A 27,227-nucleotide genomic window follows, 5' to 3' on the forward strand; every position below is an offset into this window, starting at 1 on the left:
AAAAGGCTTAATATAGCCAAACCTCATCTGAAAACAGCAGCAAGTGGTTTTATTGGTGATGTTATGATAATGTCAGGAATGCCGTGGCATCCAGACAACAGGAAAATGGGCTTATGGTGTACAGACGCGAAAGCATTAAAACAGCCCCACCAGGATGTGGGGCGAACCGACTAATGAACAAAAAAGCATAAAAAACGCCACCAAAAACGAAGGATCACGTCAAAGAAGGCATCTGTCAGCAGGTGAGAGCTCCAACCGGCTCTCGGTCCCCTGACAAAGACATATTTTAATTTTACAGAATCAATCATGCGTTTATTCATAATCAGTCCGGAAGAGTGTGTGAAGACAGAATTGATCTGTTTACAGTACCGCATTACCCACAAACATCTACTCAAAAATCAACATTTGTAGAAATCCCCAATGTCACCTCTAACGGATCGGCGGTCCTATTGAATTTTCATTTCGTTAGCGGAGAAGATTATCTAGACCTTAACGATTCATACTTGTATACACGCGTGTAGGCGATTACAAAACCCTGATGGCACATTGTTGGCTAGCGTACTTGAGCTGATGTAGGTTTTATAAACTATCCTGGATGCAGTCTTTTTCACAAGTAGATATAATGTTGGTGATAGACTGATCACACAGTCTTCAAATACATTGTATCCTTATAGAGCCCTTATAGAATGTCTTCTGAATTATGGAGAGGACACGTTGGTTACGCATTTAGCACAGAGGCTATTTTTGTAAGGACACAGCTGGCAAAATGGATGGCATATCTATCACAGGCGATAATGGGGGGTTGGCCACAAAGGGGTGAATACACATCCGAAAGCCATATTGTGGAATTAATAGCACCAGTACATGCAGATTTGTTTTTCAAGAAAAACTATTGCTAAAATGGTGTTGACATGTCTTTGAAATTCATCCGTTCAAAAGACGACTTTTGTACAAATGACCCCTGGGAATGTCCAATTCGCTGTGAAAATAATGTCTGCTAGTCTATTTGTCAAGAAAAATAACAGTTGCACCAACTGTTAGGCTAGCTCATAATCGTGCCCTACAGCATACTCAATGCAAAATATAGCTATTGACAGTATCTCTAAAAACCTTCTCAATACCTACAGGCACACGTGTTTGCAACCAAGAAAACCTGTTCATAGGACAGATTCCTAAATTTGTAGTCATAGCTTTCTAGATAATGAAGCATACACAGGATCGTATTGCCCGTAACGGCCCCTTTTAATTTTGGAAACTATAATACAGAATTTATTAGCCTTTATGCAGATGGACAGCCTCACCCAGCCCATCCTTTTCAGCCCTTTTTCAAAGAGGACAATATGTAATGGAATATTATCAACTGATTGAATCAACAGGACGCCATTTAAAAGACCGGTCACTAGCCATAACACGATCTGATTTTGGGTCTGGTTATACGCCATTTTGTTTTAATTTGGAACCCGGAGCGGTGGATGAAGAATGAATAGAGACACAAATTTCTTAGAGTAATGCCATGTGATCATCTCCAAAACCGTAGTTTGTAAATTACCGCTATGTTAGTTGTAAATACACAACCCAGTAATATGCCCGGTGAACACTGGCTAGGTATTTACATTACAGAGGAACAAGCATGGTTTGTTCTTTGATAGCTTTGGACATCCACCTACCTTTTTCCTCAGGAAATTAGCAATTTCCTCTTAAAAACAGTGTGGAGATGTGCCATTCAGCAAAACAAGTTCAAAATAATTATTCCTACAACATGTGGACAGCACTGTGTTTTCTTTTTTATGTCACATTCAGAAAAAGATTCCTTATACAAAAGTATTGAGCATGTATGGTGCCAATCTTGTATGCAACGATACAATGGTTAGTCATTTTGTTAACAGAATACATCCAGATGTGTGTCATGATCAGAAATTTAAATGTGTACAATGTTCATGACGCCCCTATAGGTAAAAAAAAATGTGTAAAATGGTGTAATCATGTTTTTTTTTTTTTAAAAGAATGTGGAATATACATGTCTTACAATGTCTCAATTTTTGCATTCCTTTTTATTTTTAAAAACAAATTATACAGGAAAAATGCATTCAATAGATAAAATTAATGTAAAAACATTCATTTAATGTCACAGGTTTACATACAACACAGCATTTTCATATGCTTGAAGAAATTACCCACTCAATGGAAAAAAAAATTGTAATAAAAATATAAAATGTATGTCACAAGTTAACATACAACACAGCATTTTCACATAGTTGAATAAAGAAAACACCTGAATAGAAAAAAATAATAATAAAAACAGATTTAAAAATAAAAAGACATTTATGTAAAAACACATTCATTTAATGTCACCAGTTTACATTCAACACTGACTTTTCACATAGTTGAATAAAGAAAACACACCTCAATAGAAAAACACATCTCAATAGAAAAATAATAATAAAAATAGATTTAAAAAAAAAAAAAAAAATTATTAATAAAAAAAAAAAAAAAAATATTTAAAAATAAATATAAAAATTTTAAAGGTTAGTGTAATAATAGAAAAGATTAAAACTAGCCCAATCGAGTCTTAGTAATGGATGGTGTAATACTAAAGGTTCTAGGAGTAATCTAGTTGGCGAGAATCAGATGCCGTTTGTGTATTAAATACAGGGGCCATTCTTAATGCTCTAGGAGGCGCCGCGGGATTGTAAAGCCATCATAGGCGTTTGTGTATTACTTCAGATGATGTATCTGTTTTAAAAGCCTCAATAGAACGCGCATACCCTTGTGTTTGGGATTACGGATATTGGCACATTTAAGCTAGCGAACGTTTTTTAAAAATATATGTTCCACCCTTTTGGTCTAGAGCGGTCTGCAACATTATTATGGGCTGTGACACTTTTCAGCAGATCATACAGATGACTACCTGGCACATTCTTATTTCCAACAACTATTTCCCCTTGATCTGTCCAAGATATCTGGTCATTGTGTCGGGATAATGAAGCCAATATGTATTCCGCATTTCTTTTGTTTCTTATAGGCATATGTTTCAACACTTCTGTTTTTAACATATTTTCTTCTTCATCTTTTGAATCCTTTGAATCAACTTCAGGCATTGATAATGTAATCACATCGCTTCGCGTTCACCCTGTTTTATCATGACCAGGTACCTCTGTAGAATACTTGAATATCTTTTAGCTTTTTCATATACATCAATGTCCTGCTGTTTCAATATATCACTCATGGCTCGGTCCAATTCACTTTGTACAGACTGTCGCAGAGATACATTTGAGGAGTCCGATGTTTGAGGATGCTGTAATGCTGCTAATTGATTTTGTGGAACCAAAAACATTTTCTGAGTGTGTTCCATCTCAACTCCTGTTGATAAGACTTGCTATGAATGGGATAGCAGCCCCCAGTAGAGGCAGTAGAAACCCTCCTGTTTGATTGATTGTCTTTTTTTTTTATGTTTAACTTTTTTTATCAGCTATCAGTCTAATAACTTTCTTCTTTTCTTTAACAGCTTGTACTGAATATTAGACAACGGTATGTGACCTTGTAAGACATTCAAAGCTATTTCACAAAGGGCATTAATAAAGTCTGGACTAGCGTTGCTACGCACAATGACCCCTCGGCCTCGAGGGTGATGCCTTATGTAGCATGTCTAACAATGTAACATTCCTCTCCATTCGGTTTGACATTATTACAACTTTTTTTCTAGGAACGTATACAACCTGCTGTGGGGATATCAAGAGCGGTTCTGAGTCTTAAAATATCGGGGGTTGTGGTTTTATAATCTATCAATAGATAGCCAAAGGTGTAACTAGGCTGGTCGTTAAAAGCCTCTAAAAAATATTTACTATTACCAGGGGAACATTTCGGCAAGTAAGCTTATCTGATGTTGATCTCTAGCATTTTGAAAATAATCATATAGTTTGTATTCAAACTGATTGTACGACTAGCTTTACCTTGAATAAACAGATTCTGCACTAGATATATACAACTAAGACGTCTATGATGGACATACTGGGTGAAAACTTTTTGAACTTCCAGATTATCACTGGCTTGATTCATTAAATCGTCTATAATGAGCAAATTATTCTTAGTAGTAGGCAAGAGTGTTTCGTCGCAGAACGATTCCGGGAGACCTTGTACAAAGTTTATATTCACCGTTTTAAGCAATTGATCGTATATTGGTTGCCAGCATGAATAGATGTATACAATGTTATCGATTTTTTGTGAAATAACGCACGACATGTTTTCAATAATGTCTTTGACAAAGTATGTTTTTCCACAATTAGAGGGACCACTGATAACAAGGCTGAAAGGGTGTTGAAGCCTACCATCAAATCCTGAAACATCCCTAGTAGCCATAAGGTACGGTTGTATAGTCTTGGAGCACGCGTCGTTTATTGTAAACGACCTGTACTTTCCTGGTGAGTGTGTCGTTTTTGAGATGGAAGTTTTTTGTCGCGTGTTATTGTGAAGGCCGTTGTGGTCAGATGGTTAGGAGGCTGCTGCTGCTTGGTCACAAAGGATTGAACAAGACCAATTAACGATTCATGTGTAACCACTTTGGCATTTGAGGGTTACACCCTTGCATTTAACCTGTGTATTTCCTTGAGCGGTCATATAAGCATAGCATTTAGGACCCCCGGAAACAAACTCAGTTATATAATCTTCGGTAGGAGCCCCACAGACTTGGGCGCTATTTAGTTCATCCGTTAAATCGCCAAGGTAAGGACCTAGAGGTGGGATCCACTCGCCGTCTCTGCTTGTGAACAGAATGCTGTCAGTGTCAACATATAAAATACGTTCCTGCAGTTTATCCAACAAATCATATAGCTCCATGCGAGCATAGGCTGTGGTCATGGCCCCTATAAAAACATTCACATCTTTTACTCTGGATGCGACCCCCTCTGTGTATCGCCATTGGACAATCGCTACTTCTGGTGAGATGAATGAGAACTGGCGAACATCAAAAGTGTCGCTGAACATGAGCTGTGTGAAGCGGGATGGTTCGGTTATGAGCTCAGCAGTAGTCATGTTGCTACGCATGGCAAATTTGCCCCAAAGACTATTCAGAAGCAATTTATTTGTATGCCCGACAGCTTTGTTAAAACATATCTTGGTCGGATCAAGACGAATGCCTTCGTGTGCATAATAGTCATCTATGTACTTTTGTTTTTCGTCTTCCGTTTTGATATGCCCAGGGTATCCTGGAAGCTTTTGCTTACGTTTAAGAAATGTTTTAACATAGGCTTTAAAAAGCTGATCAGTTTTTTCTGGGAAATGCCAAACTTCAGCAATGGAAACAATCTTATACCCTTTCTCTATGGCTTTCTGTAATTCAAACGTCACCCAAACGCCAGACAACAACCTCTCTTGATCGCTATGTGCGCATGGTGTTGTTTGATTCATCTGAACGGCACCACCGCGCACATAGGGGGAACATCAGTTTACCGTTACAGTGGTAGGGCAACACAGGGTGATACAGGCCTCTGGGCGGTGCTACTGTACATTTCACAATGCCAAAGTATTTGTTTATGTCATCAAAATCCTTGTGTATTATTTGGGGGTGTCCTATTGGATAATCTCTTTTAGACTGAACAGTTGGGTACTTTTGTTTTTGGTGAGAGGATTGATTTCACCTGACGCATAGCACTTATCACAGCCGTGAAAGAAGCAGCCATTAAATTCATAACACGTGTGTGTGTCTTCACAATAGCCATCTACCACGAACTGACCAAATGACTTTTCACCTCTGTTCAGAGCGTGCTGTATGTCAAGGCCCTCTCTGTCTGCAACATACTCAAGCCACTGTATTGAAACATCAGAACATGTCTTGTTTTGCCTAAGGTAGGCCCCTTCGTATGTCAGAGCAACAGAATCTTTGGGGAGGAAACAACGTTTTAAATACACCCATACATGAGGAGGCCAATGTAGCGATGCAAACGGGTCTAGGCCTGTGCACTTCGTGGGAAGGCCTCTCTGTATATTTTGCATGCTTTAATCAAAACCGTTACATCGTTAACACAATAGCTGAGCAGCTCTTTTCGAAAGTCAAAAGGTGTGTCGCGGACCGTAACGTACCACTCCATGAACGTTTTCTTTAGAGGCGTCACTCATAGCATCATAACCATATAGAGCTGGTGCGGGATAATGGACCAATATAATTTCTCATTCTCTCGCTTGTTAAATTCGTGTGGGAAGAAGCCTTTGAGAAGATCGGAGAACCCCATGGCTGCCGGTGTTTTAGATAGAGCCATAGGGATAAAACTGAACGAATCGATCCAACGCTGATTGAAAGTAGAATCGATCATCAGAAGCACCCTAGAACCGCGCCATAGTAATAGTTGGACAAAGTTTCTGACTCACCAGATACTCTAAAACTATATAACTGTCAAAACCTGATGCATTGTGTGCTATAAAAGTGTAGCCTCTGTATTTCTCCTGTCTGTAGTTCTTAATTAATGATGCGACACAGTTTGTTGTTTCGTAGCAGTTTTTTGACCGTCCATATCCATAACGCATACAAAATTAGCTTCATGGCTTCACATTGATAACGTGTTTCGAAATCGTAAAAGATATACTTATCACTACTTTCTTTGCGTTCGACGGGTTGTATATAGCAAGAGTGCGAGTAGCCCCTAAAAGGCTCTCTACAATGTAGGCATTTAGGTTTTTACAGCTGTGTGGATTTTTCCGCCACACACATATGTTGCGTGACAGGACTCGCACATTTGATTTTATTGCAGGGTATAAGCCCGTGTTTCACGCCGGGTTTTTATGGTTTTCAAAACACTGTTGCGATTTGCATATGCGTCCACAGCCTGTGCATTTAATGGTCTTGTCAGGTATACAAGCAGTGTAACACACATTACAAAGCCAACTACAAAGGTGCCCCAGAGGGTTCTGGTAGGTCTTGTAACACCCATCGCAAACGTACGACGCCCCAAAAAAAGCCGTTTTATTTATGATGAGATAATAATGTTCGTCATGCAAATACAACCATGCTGTTTTCACATCTGGTTGGTCGTGCGTTTTGAAGATCGTGGGTTTTTTACATCCGGCTACATGATGGAATATCACAATTTTCATTTTCAAATGTTTCTGAAATCTGTCAACATCAGAGAACGAAACCTTATGTGTGTAGTCAAAACCCAAATCACTATGCAGCTGCTTGGCATAATTCATCTTCTCATCATGCGACCATCTGCTATTTACATAATGTGCCAGGCAGAGAGAAAAGCAGAGATTGTCGTTACCAGCGTTATTCTTGGAGTTATACAAAGCATTACCTTTTTCTGACAATATTTGATCGTAACCAATGCTTCCTAGTTTTCGACGTCTCCCGACACCCCCTCCCGACATATTGCGCGCTATTGTCACTATTAATTCTAAAGAGTCATCGGTCAGTGAATTATCGTTACTCTGCATCGCTTGTGCGACTTGCTCCAGAAATGTGTCTGTTATAGCCATCGCTTGAGTTCAACATTGTTTGGATAGGGACATCTACGGCTGGCCCCCTTAACTCAACATTTAAAACGCTGTCCTGTGTTGCATTGCCCAAAGCCCTCGCTATTAAATCTGTTAAGGTGCTATACACCCTTTCAGGAACACTACCGATATCAGTCAAATCAATATCTCGCAGGTCTACATCTTGACGAAATTCAGCAGCATTAAAAAGGGGTATCTGTCTGGATGCTATTTCGGATGTTACTTTAGAAACGCCCGACCACACTGCACACCACCCTGAGGATTTTCTGTGGGTGATGGAGGGGTACTATAAGCGCTTGTGGACGGTTGGGGACCGGTCTGCTCATCTGTACAGGATCGTTTTGACGGCTGAAAACCGGAAAACATGCAGGTCTCTTTATTTCTCTGATCTATGTCTGGGGGTCTGTATTTGATGATTGTGTAGCGTCTGTATTGGACGGTGTATTGTTGGAATATACGTCTGAAGGACCATTATGTGACAACTGTTCAGGGCGGCGGACTATCTGATTCTTGTGTTTTTCACTCGTTGCTTTCACTCAGCGCTAGCACTAGTATAGATTGGGCCCAGGCTTCGAATATTTTGGCATGTATAGCACACAAACGTGCAAAATCCTGAGGATTGCTTACTGCTCTTGTGTAATCGTCCTCGCATGGCCATTCTAGTTCCTCGTCACTACTATCGCCACACACCTAAGGGTTCAGATTTTTTGTTTTTTGGGGTGGCGGTGGCATTTTTTTAAAATATTTTTAAATATTTTTTTATATATTTTACACAAACTATAGCCTGTTTTTTTACTGGGTGGGTGCATATTCATAGTCTTTTTAAGGCATACTATCATAGGTACAATCAGCGTATTGAGAGAGCTGACCTGATTGGCCAGCGTGGTGCCAAAACCTGTGACCAAATCAACCAAATGCGTGTTAGCTCTGACCTGGCTGGCCCAGCGTTTCCAAAGTCTGTGACCAAACCAGTCAATTGTGTGTTAGCTGTTTGCAAGACATCTAATTTATTCATAAGAGCATAGTTTTGTTTTCGTAATTCGGCTAATTCTGATTGTATTTGTTTATAATTGCCATCTGACGCAGGTTGTTGAGGTGTAGTGTTGACACAATACTCAAAAAGCTCTTCACCCTGAAGCAATGTCACCTGCTCATGACCTCCTAGTGCCCCACAGTGTTCAAACTGGTTGTAAGTATTATAATTAGGCACTGCTTGCTTATCAAGGAATGGAACGTTAACCTCTAATACATTTACAGGATTGGTTACTGATGTATTACCCCTGTTACACTTTTATCTGACAATCGTATGACAGAGGTGTGTGGTATACAGCTGACATAGTCGGATCCTTCCTCTGTGCTATAGATACAGTTAAAGAGGTATGCACCTACATTATATTCAGGGAACACCTGCAAAGATGCCTGACTCGATTGATGGGCTGTAAGCGGTGTCTCTGCTATTCCGCGCGTCTTCAGACCCTTCTGCTGTAGCTAGCCGATTTGGTTGAGGGGGTGTAGGAGCTGTCGCTGTTAGTCCTGTGTCTTCGACCCTTCTCCGGCTTCTACGGCATGGATTGTCTAGAGGTATAACAACATATTTTTCTGGTTAAATAAAGACACGCCATACAAGACACACACACACACACACACACACACACACACACAACACACACAACACACAAACACACACCTCATCAGATGTCTTTTGTAAAGGGGTGTCCTTTGTCCCCTCTCAATGGAGTCACTGTGGGGTGGTAGGGCTTTGGTGTACTATGTGTGAAATCACACTTAGACGACAACAAATGCAAGGACTCTAAGTCTTCGGTCGTTGCTACTTGCTAAAACAAAAGAAATGCCTTTTAACAATATATACATTTTATTTAAAAAGCTTTTATAACACTATGTAAATATATTCTGTTAGATACAAAGGGTTTCTCACCTCTGCAGCTGTGTTAGGATCAGAGGCCGTGTAGGAGGAGTCTGGAACAAAGGAAGGGCGGTCTTTTGGGTGGGAAACCGTCCGTGTATGGCTTCTCAGGATGAAATAAGCATTAGATTAGAAAAAAAATCTCTTTTTGTTTTTTTTGTTTTTTTTTAAATACAACACTCTATTTTCATGTTTTTCTTTTCAATTCACCTCAATAGATCTCTTCTTAGATCCCTTCTTAGGCTTGTGTAGACATCCGTTTCTGCTCCATGGGGGTGGCTGTGTGAAATCGTCCTCAGGCGTCAAATACAATGAAACTAAGTCTTCCGTAGCCTTTAGTTGCTAAAACAAAGGAAAGGTCTTTTTAATAACATATACATTTTATTTAAAAAGCTTTTATAACACATGTAAATATATTCTGCTAGATACAAAAGGGTTTCTCACCTCTGCAACTGTGTTAGGATCATAAGATACAGTGGCCGGGTAAGATGAGACCGGAACAAAGGAATGGTTGCGTCTTTTGGGCGGGAAGCCTTTCTGGTATGGCTCAGGCTGTAATAAGCATTAGATTAGATGCATTAGATTTTTTTTTTTATACAACACAGCATTTTACCGTTTTTCACCTCAATAAATTGCTTCTTAGGCTTACGATGGTGAACGTTTTTAGGGGTAGCAGCTTTCACAGAGAGGTTTAGTAGCCATCACCCTTACGGATCCTTTGTTCAGGAACGGATTGTCTAGACACAGAATATATATATATATATATATATATATATATATATATATATATATATATATATATATAATTAGAGGACTAGAAACACGGTGATAAATTAAATAGTAATAAATATTACAGCCTGAAAGAGATAAATAGCCCCATAAATACCTGTTTCCAACGTTCTTATTCCTTATTAGAAGGACCTTTTGTTTTATGTTCTGGTGTGTTGGGGTCTGTAGGATCGGGCTACACAGCTCTTTTTAAAAACAAAAAACAAAAAATTAATGAAAACACAGTACTAAATCAATTAATGCTGTAGTGTATAATATATTTATAGGTTTTTACCTTGTGGTATAAGTGTTTCATCAACTAACACAGCCACATTGTCCCAGCTCTTTGTAAAATCACCTAATGACGCAAACTGCATTATACAACAAAAAAAAAAAAAATGTTTAAGTCACAAATGACTGAATGAATTAAACACCTTACAATAAGCTTTTTTTTTTTTTTATTTACTCACCAAACGCAGCCATTTCTGTAGAAAGGAATCCTCTTTTCTTCAGAGGTCTTTGTTGAGGAAGCTTGAGAAAACGAGGGAAAATTTTTAGCTAGCACCTTAGCTAAAACTGCAGGTAAAAAGTGAGCAGTCAGCCTTGAAAACAAGGGGTTTTTAAACACCACAAACCACCCCCTTTATGACGATTTAACACCCACAACAATAGACCTCACATTTACAAGCTAACCACTGGTCTAACACGTGTTTTTTACTATCGTCATATGGTACAACCACGCCCGCATTACGAACACACGGTCAAAAGTTTTAGCTAATTCATGAATGACTGAATGAATTAAATATCTTTGAACATCCTTAAACACAAGAGGTGCTTTTAATTTATTTACTTACCACTAGTAGGTATTGCTGAAAAACGAAACAGCTGCGTTGCTTTCACCAAGAAGAATTAAAAAGTGAAACCCAGAGGTTTTTTTTGATGAGGAAAAACGTGGTAGCTATCTAGCTAGCTACCAGACTAGCTAGAAAAAAGCATCTAAAAAAGAGACAGCTAGCATGAAACAAAAGGCTAAACAGTGCACTGCTGAAAAGGATCCTCTTTTTTTCTCACAAAAAAGAGAACAACTCACTGGTATTGATTGTGGAAAAACGTGGTAGTAAGCGCTAGCTAGCTAGCATAAAAGCTAAAAAGTGTGCAGACCCCCCAGGTAGCACAGAGTGACCTCATTCGCGGGTGTGAGAGGTCGCTTCAGCTCAAGGCCACAAGACCCTTGTTGCAGGGAGGCGATCGCGACCGCGGCATCGACGTCATCACATCCGCTAGATGCACTAACATATTCGGCCACTAGATGGCGCTTCGGGTGCCGACGTTCGACCGCGACGTCATCACATCCGTACGCGTCGCGCAGCTTCGGCGATTAGATGCACTAACATATTCGTCCACTAGATGGCGTACGCGGACGACGTACGCGGCGGCCGACGTCATCACGCACGCTCATATTATCAGTTGGCATGGCAGGTTTGCGTGTGCGTGTGATGACGTCACACATGCACGCGCGAAACCGCCATCTTTATACGACTCACGCGCGTAACCCTGAGTGAACATACTCCGAGTTGATTGAACCAACTCATATCAGCTGTTCTGGAACCGAAAACTCAGAGTTTCCCATCTCAGGGTAAATCAACTCAGACATCAGGGTTAGACTCAGTTTGTTAAACCTCCTGGTTCAATCAACTCGGAGTAGATTCACTCAGGGTTACGCACGTGCACATAAGGCAGTATGAATGGAGCCATGATACTACGATTCACCATGGTAACAACCACAAACAAACGGGTCGGCGGAAATACTCATGCGCACAAACAGCGAGTTTGAACATGTGTTTCGTTAAAGAAGCAAGACAGCGGCTGCTGCTGCAAAAGAGAGAGAATTGGTGTGGGAGAAAATTGCTGCTGGAATCAATGCGTACGCATTAACAGTGTATTAATTTCAAATTTATCACAGTTAACTTATAATATTAGGTGAAATACTGGTGAAAACTGGAATTGTAGGCTACACCTATAATTTTATTCAGGTGCAATCCTGCGGGCGAAAAACTAAAATATACTGTTCCCATTCTGAGGCTGCAGCACCATGATCATTAACAGAACTATAAGTATAATCATTTATTTCTTTTAATGGCTCTCACTGGTTTGTGTCCAGGGAACATAACATTCAGAGCGATCACACTTTTCTGACAGCTCTACATACAGTGGCTTCCCCACTAACACAGAACGTTTAGGGAACGTTGGGGAACGTTAGTTTTTGGTTCCCTAAAGGTTAGTTCGAACCAAACCAAAAAGTAACGTTTAGGGAACGTTATAACCCTGAGGGAACGTTCCCTAAACGTTAGGGGAACCAACCAACTGAAACGTTCTCCTGTGGTTGCACTGTTACCTCCACACAACGTTCCCGTTTGGTTGTTTTGGGTTGTTCTGAGTGCGGTTTGGAAATGTTTATTTAAACCAGCTCCATTTAAGTTTTTGAAGTAGCATATAAAAAGTTTGCAGTCACTTGATTTAGATTCACTCAAAAATGATTGGTCTTATAAAATCTAAGTCAGATAAACATACCAAGATAATATATTTATTTTTAGGCTGATATCAATTTTGCTAAAACAATACTTTTGTGCTTGATTTCGTTTTTTTAACTGTATTAGGTGAAAATACTTCAAACAAGAATCTATCGATTTTCACAACTAAGACAATTCACTTCTTTCATTTCACTTCTAACAAGTGGCTCTGTTCAGTGTTTAAATCCAACAGTTACACCCCCCCGCCAGTAGGGGAAGACCGTGCCTCTGCTCTCAGGTGACCGATTCAAGTCCTGTCCTCCGGACTTCCGTTTGCGTTTGATACGATACACGCATTGATACACGGGACAAAAAGCAGATTCGCCAAACGATCTCACGAAAAAGTAAGTGAAATACGTTACAGTTTCATGAAGTTATGGTTGTAATGCAACGGTTTGGGTCTAACCGTAAGCCCTTTCCCTTGTAGTGCTTTGTTATATTCCGGTTTTGATCAGGTTGACCAAAAAAGGTTCAAAACGCTTTTGTTTTTCCCCTCGTCGCCATCTTGCCAGTCAAGCAGCGACCTGTTCAAAACTTTTTCTTTTTAGTTAACTCTGTGAATACAAACAACGTTCTCAGTGCTCAAGTTCATGTGTAAATCCCCTGGTGAGACTTTGTGCAAAGTTTCATGTTGTGTCGAGCCTTCTTAGTGTTTTACATATAGTGATTTTGATGTGTGATTAATAATGATATAGTGATAATACTGATTTTTGTTTCGATAAAAGTAGCCTCTAGTTCTCCCATTCAAAAGGCCATTTGTCCCGAAAACGACAATACGATCAATCTTAAAAGTGGAGTTTCCGTCCTAATTATGCTTTTAAATGAAATTTGACTCTGGTACGTTCACAAAAAGTGAATGACTGCATATATATTGCGCTTTGCATATATATTGCGCTTTGTTTGCTGCTGCAGGACGTGTATGCTTTGCTGCATTGTATGTTTTGTGTCATCGTGTTAACCTGCTTGCGTTGTTGTTACAAATAAGACATACCAGCTCTTTCAATTAGTTTTAGTGTACAGTACATACATGATAGCCAGTACAATCAGTCATTTTAGGCAAGTCACTCGGCGGCCACCTTGCAACGTACTTTGGACAGTTATCGGCAAGCTATTTTCCTATTGAAGTGAATGGGGAAGCATACAGGAAGAGAGGCAATATGTGTTACTATTACAGTATGATCCGCTGCTGTTATAAAGAAAACTGCCGTTTGCAAAAAAACGTAATGCGACACAAAGAATCTGCTGGGATGTTAAAGCCTGTCCACGATGTTGAACTAGTGTAAGGATAAGGTATCTACATATCTAATAGACTGTGATAAAAAATACCACTCATATCGGTTATGTGGAAATGAAAAAACATAGTCGGGACTCAATATCATCTCCCGACGTACACTCTCTGAATTAATACAGCTTTCTCATCAGCGGGATCGTCGACAAAAGGACATGACATGTTTGAGAAAAGACATTTTATAGTCTGCCTAACATAAACCAATCAGTTTTTTTATTCATGCAGATAACAAACTGCATTAAAATGCGCCTGAGACAGACTGAATGAATGAGGAAATGAGTTTCCCCTCCCTCTGAGGGAGGAGAATGAGAGAAACTCGAGTTTTTTTCCCCGTTTCTCTCAGTCTCCTCCCTCTCAGCGGGATGAGACTGAGAGAAACTCGAGGTTTCTTGAAGAAAACCTGCTACCGACCAGGTTAGGTTCACAGACTCAGTTACCATAGTAACTGACTCTGAGGTTAAGTTACCTCTCTTTCTGGAACGGAAAACCCAGAGTTTCCCTCATCTCAGGGTTAACCAACTCAGAGTTTTCACTAAACCTGCTTTCTGGAACGGGCCTCTGGAAACTTCAGACAGGTACAGTTGATCTATAATTTGATGTACATGATGGATAAATCCAAAGCGAAGTATACGGTCAATAATAATTAACAAATGAAACTTTTGTCTTTTTTTCCCCATTTAGCTGTGAATGAAGACCAGCAGCCAGAAAGAAACAAGGTGAACCCAGCATTAACTTATATAAACTGTGTGTTATGGTTTTAAAGATGCTCAACCAGAAGATATCTTGTCATGAGAGAGAACACGTAGCCTTCCTGTTAGTTGGAAAATGGTAATTTAAAACTAAAATATAACCTCTGTAAGATGCAGCAGTTTGAGTTATGTTAATGAGCGTTTGTCATATTTGACAATGTGGCCTAAGTGTAAATGGTGTTTGAGCAACCTCGGTTTCAATCATTAAACAGTTTTTTGTATTTTTTAATGTGTAACACAGCTGGGATTGTATTCAAAATCATGTTTATGGTTAGCTAAACTGGGGTTAACAATTATTAATGGTTAACGATTCTATGTGTAAAGAACAGCAAATCCACATATTTCACAGAGTTTTGGCAAACTCAGCTGCAGTGTGTGTGTGATTCAGTGTGTGACTGAATACTCTGATTTACAGGATCTGGGCTCAGATGAACTGAACTACGCAGCTCTAAATTTCCAACTGAAACCCAAAAGAAGCGGCAGGCCTGCATCAGAGAGAGAGCTGGAGACACATGTTGTGTATGCTGCCACCAGATAGACTCAGGAAACATCTGGAACTGCAGCTCAGACTGGAACCGATGCTTTATTATGTTAATCTGCTGATGTGTTTTAGTGTGTGGCTAGTGTGTGGAAGGGGTCATTGGCATTAAATAAATTTAGAATAATGTCTCTGTATTTACTGTTGGTTGTGTCTCTCTGTCTCTCTCTGGGTCAAAGTGTTAGTCTTTGTTATTTTGTCTGAGAGAAAAAAAGAGCATGCTTAATGTGTGATGGAGGAAGAGGCAGAAAGGACACAGATGACTGCCAGACTTATTTATAGGGCGGTTAAAATGGTGTGTGGAGGGAGGAGGGAGTAATACACATCACTTGTCTGACAGAAAGAGACAGCACAGTGTGGTCGGAGCACACCTGACATTAGAGTGACGAGGCCAGGATATGAAAGTATAAAAAGAAACAAAATCATATCAGCTTCTGTCTTTGTACAAACTGGAAGTATAGTACATAAATAAATAGCGATAGCATGAAACAGTGCCCTGGGGTGACTAACATGTTCTGTATGAGTTCCATCACAGGAAGTCTTCAGCCATGACCACAAACACCAAATGACTCGCTGTTTTCACTAACCAAGAGTAATGCTGCTTTAAAAAAAAAAAAAAAACTGTCATCACACCACTGGTGCCTAGTTTCACTGTCTTTGAAGCCATGTTGTACAGTTTACTGTTACCTTGTTTTAGAGTAACCCCTGGATTCTATGCCAACATGTTGTGTAGTCTGCATTCAACATTAGCTTAAAGGATCCTTACTGATCCTTTCTTTGGATTTGTATAAATACACAGTGTATTAAGTATAGGGCATTAATCTAATTTTGTGGAAAGAAATTAAATATTAAAGTAAATATATTACTTTCTTCCAACTGTTTGGATTCAATTCTCACATGCATCTCTCAGTCTGTCTTTTTTATTATCTTTTTATTGTCCTTGATCGTAATCTGAAGATGAAAATAAAACATATTTGAGGTTTGGTGGAGGAGGAGCCAGTGAAGGAAACTGATCTCTGTCAGATGTCCTTATATGGAGAGTCTGCAGGGAGGTACACTGTATTGAGTCTCTATTTGGATGTACTGACTTTATTGTTTAACTGTCTCTATTGTACAGTATGCTGACATAGTGAATGTGTGTATGAGAAATACAAAGGGGTAGCTTCCTGACCTGGCTGTGTTTGCATGCACATACAGTATGGGCAACAACAAGTGTTGGGCTCCCACCTCGTTATTTTCCACTGTGGTTTTAACACTATCGGCTAAAGCGAAAGCCACAGGAAGACTGGCCTTCAGCTCTCTGCAATAAAACCACAAGCATCAAAAGCTGCACTACTTTTCACACAAAAGCTGTCCAATTTCCTCACACTCATTTTACTCCTTTACCTTCATACATCTGCACCCTGCATGCAGAAAATAAGCAACAGTGGTTTCTTCCTGGAAGATATGTAAATGACACCACTGTTTTAATCAGTTATAAATGACTGCATTACAGCTTCTGGCCAGCAGTGGCAGCATTGAGCACAGAGCTGCTGAGCAGCACTCCAGCTGGTGGAGGATGAAGAAATCCAGTGCCATCTTGGATTTGACATAGTTTGTACAGACTTTAATGGCAGAAACCACCAGAGACTTTACAACTACTTAATTTCATTTCTTTATGCCAGTCCTTAGGGCCACTTCTAATGTCATGTCATGGTGAAACAATGTTTGGAGTGTTACTATCTCCCTTGTCACCAGAACTAATGTGATTTTGTGATAATGTTCCAGTATTTATGTAAAATGTACATCTTTCTGTTAATGATGACTTCCTATTGTTTCTTTATTGTTCCTTTCAAAATCTTCCTGTCACTTTGTCCATTGGACACAGATGACTGTGGGACAGAGTGGAGCAGTGAGTGAGGTACACGTGGTGTCTGAGCACGCTTTTAAAGTTGATAATGTGTCTAACAATATGAATTAACCACTGGCCTAGATTCTGTCATGTAAAGAAAAAATCAATCTGCGGCTAGATGTTTTGGAAAGACAAAGTGTAGATGCTAACCATCAGGCAACAAATAGCAACAGTCTCAACCACAGGAAGACTAGTGATCACACATAACCACACACATCAAAAGCCTAGCAGTTTTTATAAGATCAAGAATGATGCTACCTAATGAGTTTCCAGTATTTATCAACCCCTTCTGACACTGTTTCAACATCAATATCTGATTTCAGACTTGTGGAAAGATCCAAACTCACACGTGCACAACCAGATATGAGAGCATTTACTGTGTGCATCTTAGAAGAACAAAGAAGACAATGAAGCTGCATCATGGTAATCTGAGAGCTACACAGTGAATGAATCGGGGCCTGCCCACTGAGTCACCTGTGCAAGAACACACACACACACACACACACACACACACACACACACACACACACACACACACACACACACACACACACACACACACACACACACACACACACACACACACACACACACACACACACACACACACACACACACAGAGTACAGTCTAGCTCTTATTGGCTCCCCTCTGCTGTTTTTTAACCCACAAGTTTCCCCAACAATAGCTGCCACCTTCCTCCAAGCAGCAATTCTGGGGCTTTTTCCTTTAGCTCTGCCAGCTTGGTCCATGTCTCCAGGTGTCCCAGAATGCTTTGTGCAGTGAAATATTTGCTTCCCATAGATAATGAATGATGATACGCATCACAGATCGACCGCTGCAGTTGTAGGCTGGTACGTACGGTGGCCGACGGGCAAACACACTGTAACTTAATGAAATAGACAAAACACAAGCAAATTGAGAAAACATCTTCATTAATTTGACAACACATGCGCAGCATTTAGCAAACATGATGCAAATACACACAACCAGAAATACAGAAACACGCTGCAAATACAGAAACGATGCAAAAAGAAAAGCACAAAATCCCCGAAAACAAATGCAACAAAAAAAACTCTGCATCCAGATTACACAACAGAAGTTCTCCAGGCCTCTAGGGGGAGCACTAAGTGGAACAGCTTGATTTTCAAGACCTCTAGCATGCAATGGTGGGAAGCGAGGTGACCCCTTCTCGTGTACAGTGGGCATACAGCCATTAGTGACTTGCTGCTTAATAGGAAATGACCTCAAGAACAAGTTTGTCTGTCTGATCATTTGTTGTCAAAGACTCCACCTCTGAAGTTGAGAGCAGCCTTCCTGGAGCACAGTTAGACATCACAGAGCTGTGATCATACGCACCACGATGAAACAGAGCCTGATAACAGCTTTAATTCTCTGCAGCATCAGTAAGTACTGACAAGACTTTTCTCTCAACTTGATAACTTCCAGCATTGATAAATATAATAAGCAAATAAGTTTTAAGAGGTATTGTTTTACCTTCCTATAACAAGTCTGTGCTGTTTGTTTCAGGCTGGATCTCTGTCTCAGGTTCTGAGTCTCACACTGAGACTGTGGAGGGTCGGCCGGGTGGAGAAGTCACACTCACATGCTCTAACCCGTCCAACCGAGACGCTCTAACATTCTGGTTGAGAGTGGTCAACAGAACCAAGGCCAGCTGGATCTCCATGATGGCCAGCTCTACAGTAAAACCTTTATACAGAGATGGAATTAAAAATGGAAGATTCAACATGAGTACCAACATCTCCACTCTCTCTCTCCAAATCAAACATGTGGATGTATCTGACTCTGGACTGTATTTCTGTGGATTTTACATCGGAGGACGTTTTAATTTCAGCGCAATACACTTCAATGTTAAAGGTAAGATTATAAAAATCCTTTGTTCTGTTTTTTGTTATATATGCTAATATCATAATTGGCAAAAAAAAAGCACATTTCAAGAGAGAGTGATAACATTTTTCAAGGTAAAATCAGACATGAACTTATCTTGATTTTGTTTAAAGACAGTGATGATTCTCATGATGACACTGACAGGAAGTCTGAAAGTAAGATTCTCTTTCACATTTCTTTAGTTGAGCAGAGTGACTGCTAGTCCTTTTAAGATAAAACAATGTGTTTATCCTAACTTTGGTTAATGTTCTCACAGTTCTCAAGCCCGTAAATGAAAAACCGTCATAAATGTCTTTCTAGGTTTGCTAATTTATTGCCCCAAAAGAACACATGACTATTTGAAAAGATTCCAAATAAGAGTGATACAATTTTTCAAAGTAAAATCAAAAGTAAATGTAGCTTTTCTTTTGTTAAAAGGCAGCGACGAATCTCATGATGACGACGACAGAAAGTGTGAAAGTAAGATTCAACAAAAGATTGAATGTTCCTGAGCCAGTAAATGAAAACAGAGTAATTCTATTCTCTTTCTTTCAGAGTCTGATGGAACAGCAAAGCTGATGAGTTTGATCCTGGGAGCTCTGACTGTTCTCCTCTTAATGGTCATCATTGGTCTGGTTGTTGCAATCAGGAAACTTCAGAAAGGTACTTCCTGAAAGCTACACTTTCTATCTTGTGTTCTATTTAGATTTTTTTGCAATATGTTGAAAGAATAAAAAAAGTGTTATGTTTGCCCAATCAGAATAAGAGTAAAGTAACGATGAATAATGATTGTCAGTGACCTGATTGGACGTTTTGTCTCTTTCATTCAGCTGCCAATGAAGAACAGAATCCACAACAGCCTGAGGTGAATCGATTTTTATCATTTCCTATTATATATGTTTTAAAAAGGTAGCAGAGGCATGATTTAGTTGTTCTTACTAACTCAGCTGTTCCGACTCTTTCCAGAATCACTCTCTTCTCCCTCTCTCTTACTCGGTCTTGCGAGTCTTATCTGACTGTGGTGACTGTCCAGATAGACTATAGTAAGATCAGGGGTCAGCATCCTTATGGCCTACCATACAATAGAAGACTTCGAAAAGACTAAAGTCTGACACCATCTCACATCTCAAAACAATCATCTCACATCTAAGGTTAAAGACATGTTATAATAAGTAAAGACTGGGGATCTTGCAGGTTCACACATTGCATGACTACAACTAATGTTTGATTCGTTTGAAAAATGTAACCAAGCTAGCTAGCTAGCTAGCTACTGCTAGCGATAGCTGGTAACTTTAGGGAAAGTTTGCCGTACATGCAGGTGAAGGTCTCCTTACCGTTTGGTGCTGAGGGAGCACACCCATTGGTGGTTGAAAATGTTCACTTGATTTAACTGCACTACCAAGACTTCAAACTTATGATCACATCAAAGACGTGAAAAAGACTGACTGACAGTTTTATGACCACCTTACACCAAACGATAGGGATGACGGGAGCACACCCCAACTCTAGCAAGACTCATGATTTCATTCAGATATTGGAAATAATCTGCGACATTGGAACAGCTTGAAAAGTTGTTTGGTGTAGGTCGGCATTAGGCACCCAGGCATTGCTAGTGTGCCATGCAGAGAGTTATTTGGAAATGTTCCAATCCACTTGCAAAATGATCTCTTTCACAGCCATTTGCAGGACAACAGACTTTTATTTACGTTAGTTTTACTTTTTTTCCCCATCCACATTCAGCAAAGACCTGCCCTACTCTGCCTCAGATTGGCTAGTACTTGTTGTCTTCTTTACAGAATGCAGTGCAACAGGGAAAAAAAAATAACACTGCTTGAGCGGGCTGGACAGATGATGGCAGGCTTTATACGGATATGGCACAATGATTAACAACATTTTAAAATGGTGCTTCATATTACCAAGGTTGCCGACTTCAGAGTTAGATTAAGGAAGGAGTGAGTGAGTTATACATCACGCATCAGTATATGCAAGTCAATATGGAATCCTGTGTATAACAGTGTGTTAAATGTAATTCATATTTTTAATAAATACTAAGGCCTTCATGTTCCCAAAGAGCAATATTTTATCATGACATTTTAAGTCATTACAAAAAAAGTCGCAAAAGTGTTATACTTCCCACATCCCTCCTTTAAACTGACATGCCCTGCTATATCTTCACATAGTGCCTCTGTGTCTATTAACAGGTGTCTGAAGCAGTGTGACAGTTAGACAGTCCGATATAAAAGCTTTACTCTGCCTATTAGTGTTAATGATCATACATTATTACTGGATGAATCATTCTAATGCATGCATCAAACAGTTTAAACGTAAATGGACTGCTTTATAACGCTTTTCTAGTCTTAATTACTACTCAAAGCGCTTTTACATAGCACAGGAACCAGTCACACATATTCATACACTGTGGCCGAGGCTGCCGTACAAGGTGCCACCTGCTCATCAGATAAACATTGCCACAGATTTACACTCCGATGCGCAGCAACTGTTCTACCACTGAGCTACAGCCGCTGCCCATGCTCAGTACCTATACATGCACTAATGGAGCGATGTCAGAATGAGGGGGCTGCCAATGGACAGGTGCCAAGAGTCCATACATTTGTCTGCATGGGGACCAACCCAACTCCCTACTGACTGAGCTACTGCCACCCCGTTTAACAATGTACTACTGAGAAAGGAGTCACTTTAACTTAGCAACAGCCACAAAACATAAGTGGTAATTTTGGTCTATATTTCACTTTGGTTGGTGGTGACTGTAATTTTGCAGCTCTTGTAGAGACCGTTATAAGATTCAGTAAGACTGTTGTTGCATTTGTTTCCTGTCAGCTTTCAACTTTGACTCAATAAAATCCATAAAACCACAGAATCTGTTGTCTGTCCTTAAAATTTTAATAATGTGTGTGGGCCAGAGCCAGACTGGCCACCATCCTTACGATCCATACGCTTACAGAGCGTGAGAATGTTAACCATAAAATGACTTTAGCAGACAGTCTGTATTTTAAACTTGAGATCAAGCAAGGTTATGTGAATCTTATTGTGCATTAGTCGATAAGTTTCGACCGTCTTACATAAAGGCCTCGATGTATCTGTTGTAAATCGTTTTCAATTGGTTTGAACCAGTGTTCGAATTATCTTTTTGTCTTTAAGGGGGTCTCTATCTCATAAAAAACAGTTGGCACACCCCGCAAATAGCCTAACAAGGCTATACAATTAAATAACCTAGGCGCAAGTGGCGCTTTTGCGCAGTATATGCGCACAGCAGAGATGTTCACAAGTCATTTTTGGAAGTCCAAGTCAAGTCTCAAGTCTTTTGCCACGAGTCAAAGTCAAGTCTCTGGCCATCTGATCAGTCCCATAAATCTTATGAATTCAAAGCATGTCCAGACAGTACAGTATTTAAAGTGATGGTTCAGAGTAATTCACCCTTGGGTCCTTTGCACCCTGACCTCGAGCCAAACACCCCCCCAGAAGCTTTTTTCACCTGGGTCTAACATTGGGCGAGTTAGCGTAGAGTAGCGTTAGCCGCTGAGTAGCTTAGCGCGGGTCTAATGGACCCACGTTTGTATCTCTTAAATGACCCCACTAATAATGCCTGAAATGATACCAAAGGTCTACACTAGTATATATAGGTTATGCACTCATAAAACGATGGATTGGAAAGTTTGTAAGTACACCAGAAGTTTATGTAAATAACACTTGCCTGCTGGCTTCTGCTCTCTGCTGTTGCTGCTGTGAGACGAGTGCTTAGGGACATCTACAAATTACAACACCGAAAAGAGATGCAACAAAAATATTTTTTAATTTAACTTAATTTTTAAAGTAAGTGCTGTAATATAACTAGCAGGAGACAAGTAATAATTGAGGTAAGTTTGGAGACATTACCTTATTTAATCATTAAATTAATACATATTTTTGTTGTGTACTTTTTCGGTGTAGTAATTTATAGACGGCCCTAAGCACTCTTCTAACTGCAGGTAGCAGCAGCAGCAGCAGCTAGTAGAAGAGAGCAGGCAAGTGTTCATAAACTTCTGGTGTACTTACAAACTTTCCAATCCATCGTTTTATGAGAGCATAACCTATATATACACACTAGTGTAGACGTTTGGTATCATTTCGGGCATTATTAGTGGGGTCATTTAAGAGATACAAACGTGGGTCCATTAGCCCCGCGCTAAGCTACTCAGCGGCTAACGCTACTCTACGCTAACTCGCCCAGTGTTAGACCCAGGTGAAAAAAAGCTTCTGGGGGGGTGTTTGGCTCGAGGTCATGGTGCAAAGGACCTTAGGGTAAATTACTCCGAACCATCCCTCTAGCCCTCGGACCTGGTGAAATAGTAACCTGAGTCTGTCACATCATATGGATAAAACTATAATATACAATGTGCCTGTTCCCAGCATTAGCACAACACTTTGTGATGGTTAGCTTGTTACCTGTGACGATATATGCTAAATGTAATGTCTTTCATATTGGTGTGTGAGTGACTGACCTATCTGGGTGAGTTTTGAGATGCCTGATGAAGTTCGACATTGTTGATCCGGCATCATTTATCTTGGTGCAACACACCTTGCATGTAGCTGTTGGCTTACTGCCACTGTTTACCAAGTTATTGAAAGCAAATAAAATGAACTAATGACAAAAGGCACAACTCCGGGAGGACTTGGTATTTTGTGATTCTAAATCTGCAACTATTTTGTTTTTTTGGTGGTAAAACTGAAACTTGTCCGGGCCGAAAATGAATTCGGCGCAGGCGACCTTTTTTTCGGTGGCATAACTGACAGTGATATTTACATGTATTGGTATTTACCTCAAAAGCACATTAAGCTAAAAGCAAGGTCACTGCTTCGGACTTGCGAGTGGTGCGAAATCAATATGCGGTTTGCTCACATAGCCTGGTGGTGTGGTGGTGAAGTGCAGTCATGCTGCGTTCATGAGCGTAGGGTAGGCTCAGGTCTAAGTGTGTAGTAGCCTATATTTTAATTTAACGTCTTTAATGGAAAGATCGCACAGGGATGGATAATGAGCGTTGATTAAGATTAAATTACAATGCCACATATGGCAGACACCTTCAGATATGAGAGACTCCCTCAGACTTTGGTGCTTTCATGGGTCACTCACTCTAGGGAGCTCGGCTCCATCTGGCTCCCACGTAATTCGAACACTGGTTTGAACATTACTCAGCTTAATAGGAAATTATCTCTTTCGGTCTGGTATCTGTTGAGGCGATCATTTGTTGTCAAAGACTCCACCTCTGAAGTTGAGAGCAGCCTTCCTGGAGCACAGTTAGACATCACAGAGCTGTGATCATACGCACCACGATGAAACGGAGCCTGATAACAGCTTTAATTCTCTGCAGCATCAGTAAGTACTGACAATACTTGTATCTCAACTTTATTACTTTCAGCATTAAAACATATTTGCTTATTATTAGTATCTTTATTAAGAGGTATTGTATACCTTCCTATAATAAGGAACTCTCTTTTGTCTCTTCTGTTTGTTTCAGGCTGGATCTCTGTCTCAGGTTCTGAGTCTCACACTGAGTCTGTGGAGTGTCAGCCGGGTGGAGAAGTCACACTCACATGCTCTACCCCGTCCAACCGAGTCACTCCAACACTCTGGTTCAGAGTGGTCAACAGAACCAAGGCCAGCTGGATCTCCACGATGACCAGCTCTACAGGAAAACCTTTATACAGTGACGGAATTCAAAATGGAAGATTTGAAATGAGTTCCAACAAATCTTTTACGTCCCGCATAATTAAGAAAGTGGATGTATCTGACTCTGGACTGTATTTATCTGGATTTTACATTGAAGGACGTTATAATTTCAGCGCAATACATTTCAATGTTAAAGGTAAGATTATAAAAGTCCTGTGTTCTGTATTCTTCTTTTTATATATGCCAATATCATAATTGGAAAAAAGAGCACATTTCATCATTTTAAAACGAGTGATACCATTTTTCAAGGTAAAATCAGACATGAACTTATCTTGATTTTGTTTAAAGACAGTGATGATTCTCGTGATAGCTCTGACAGGAAGTCTGAACGTAAGATTCTCTTTCACATTTCTTTAATTGTGCAGTCACTGCTAGTCCTTTTAAGATAAAAAAAAATGGCCCTCATTCACCAACTGTTCTTACGAAGAAATGTGTTCTTAAACCCCACTTAGGCATTTTTTACCTAGATTCTGACATTCACTAATGTTTTCTTATCTTGGATTTGTTCTTAGCCAAGAACAAAATCTACATACACTCAAGAGCACTCTTACACACATGTGAACGACGACAGTTTTCTCCAAATAATTGGTTACTGCATTTTATTTAATTGTACAGTCGTTTACAATCATAGTATTTTACTGTAATGTATTTCTGATCGTTTGCTGAAAAAAATAGTATGCAAAGAAATACTAAAATACCAACTAATTTACTGATTAAATCCTGCATTATTTGGTGATTGATCACGCCATTTATAGGGCCAAAATGGGCCTGTTTCTGCACATCAGGCATGCTATTAAAATGGCATATCTATTGCTGCTTGATGACATTGCCGAGCGTGCTCTGAGAAGGGAACACATTGAGGATTTGAGGATCACGTTGATTTATTTACGGAGACTGACGAGTACTTGATCGGACGGTTTAGGCTTCCAAGACACGTTTTAATGGAGCTCTGTGAGCCAGCGCTGCGAAGCCATACCCAACGGTCCAATCCCGTACCACCCCATGTGCAGGTATGCTACTCTCCACCTTGGGATTTTTAGCTACTGCACAGCGCAACCCCCTGTCACAGATGTTCTTGATATTGTTGCCCCTTTTAAACTGAAGAGACCCAAAGTCAAAGCCCAACCTTGGCTTGACAGTGAGACTCGTCAAGAGCTGCTGGTCAAGAGAGGGTTCTACTCTATTGCGGGTCTGCACAACATTATCGGGGAAATAGACTGCACTCACGTGCATATTAAGGCACCCTAACCAGACACTTTCCCATACCTCAACCACAAGCAATATCACTCAACGTACAAGTCATCGGGGACTCTGACAACCATCTCTTGAACGTGGTCTCCCGCTTCCCAGGAGGTGCACAGGAAGTGTCATGTCCTTATATGGGAATTTGCAGCAAATTTTCTTATGCTAATTAGCAACAACTGGCACGCGCTTTCAATTACGAAGACGTGGGATTCATCAATCTAAGAACACAGGTGCAAACAATGCTGTTCACGTCATGAATCCGATGTAGACTTTTCTTAGGAAGTTTACTAAGAACAAAGTTAAGAAAATTCTTGGTGAATGAGGCCCAATGTGTCTATCCTAACTTTGGTTAATGTTCTCACAGTTCTCAAACCCATAAACATCTTTCTATATTACTTTTACTAATTTATGAATTGCCCAAAAAACACCTGTGGCTATTTGAAAATATTCCAAATAAGAGAGGGATACAATATTTCAAGGTATAATCAAAAAGTAAATATCTCTTTTATTTTGTTAAAAGGCAGCGAGGAATCTCATGATGACAACAACAGGAAGTCTGAAAGTAAGATTCAACATAAAAGATTGAATGTTCTCACAGTTCCTGAGCCAGTAAATGAAAACCGAGTAATTCTATTCTCTCTTTCAGCATAGTCTGATGGAACAGCAAAGCTGATGAGTTTGATCCTGGGAGCTCTGACTGTTCTCTTAATGGTCAACATTGGTCTGGTTGTTACAATCAGGAAACTTCAGAAAGGTACTTCCTGAAAGCTACACTTTCCATTTTGTTTTCCATTTTGATTTCTTCACTACTTCTCTAAAATTGTGTGAATATGTTGAAAGAAAAATGTTAATAAAAGCAAAGTAATGATGAATAATGATTGTCAGTGACCTGATTGGACGTTTTGTCCCTTTCATTCAGCTGCCAATGAATAACAGAAGAAAGAGCCTGAGGTGAATCAACTTGTATCATTTACTTTTATTTGTTTTATCATTTTAAAAACTGTGTCAAGTCATTATTTCATTCAAGATAAGGGAGTGTAAATATTCTCTTTGACAGAACCGGGCCTCTGAAGAGCTGAACTACGCAGCTGTGGCTTTCCGTCCAAAAACAAGAAAAACAAGAGAAGTGGAGCCCAATGTTGTTTATGCTTCTACTAGATAG

General features: G+C 39.9%; 1 protein-coding gene and 1 long non-coding RNA gene across 2 annotated transcripts; one reads left to right on the top strand and one right to left on the bottom strand.

The window, feature by feature from the left end:
• Positions 1–9,420: 9,420 nt before the first annotated feature.
• Positions 9,421–10,516, bottom strand: LOC120572402. The gene is made up of 6 exons (XR_005641434.1): positions 10,470–10,516; positions 10,293–10,380; positions 10,030–10,143; positions 9,851–9,958; positions 9,617–9,748; positions 9,421–9,509 (listed from the first exon to the last, which is right to left on the bottom strand). It is a non-coding gene; the product is annotated as an uncharacterized LOC120572402 (long non-coding RNA).
• Positions 10,517–18,443: 7,927 nt separating this feature from the next.
• Positions 18,444–27,227, top strand: LOC120573542. The gene is made up of 6 exons (XM_039823331.1): positions 18,444–18,614; positions 18,739–19,086; positions 19,234–19,271; positions 19,653–19,758; positions 19,926–19,960; positions 27,123–27,227. The coding sequence occupies exons 1-6, from the start codon at positions 18,572–18,574 to the stop codon at positions 27,225–27,227; spliced, it is 675 nt and encodes a 224-aa protein (XP_039679265.1). The 5' UTR covers positions 18,444–18,571.

This window comes from Perca fluviatilis, chromosome 14 (assembly GCF_010015445.1).
Source record: "Perca fluviatilis chromosome 14, GENO_Pfluv_1.0, whole genome shotgun sequence".
NCBI lineage: Eukaryota > Metazoa > Chordata > Actinopteri > Perciformes > Percidae > Perca > Perca fluviatilis.

Coding starts and splice junctions, on each gene's coding strand:
- LOC120573542 (XM_039823331.1), top strand. CDS start 18,572: ATGAAACAGAGCCTGATAACAGCTTTAATTCTCTGCAGCATCA. Junction 19,759..19,925: donor AATCAGGAAACTTCAGAAAG/GTACTTCCTGAA, acceptor TCTTTCATTCAG/CTGCCAATGAAGAACAGAAT. Junction 19,961..27,122: donor AGAATCCACAACAGCCTGAG/GTGAATCGATTT, acceptor TCTCTTTGACAG/AACCGGGCCTCTGAAGAGCT.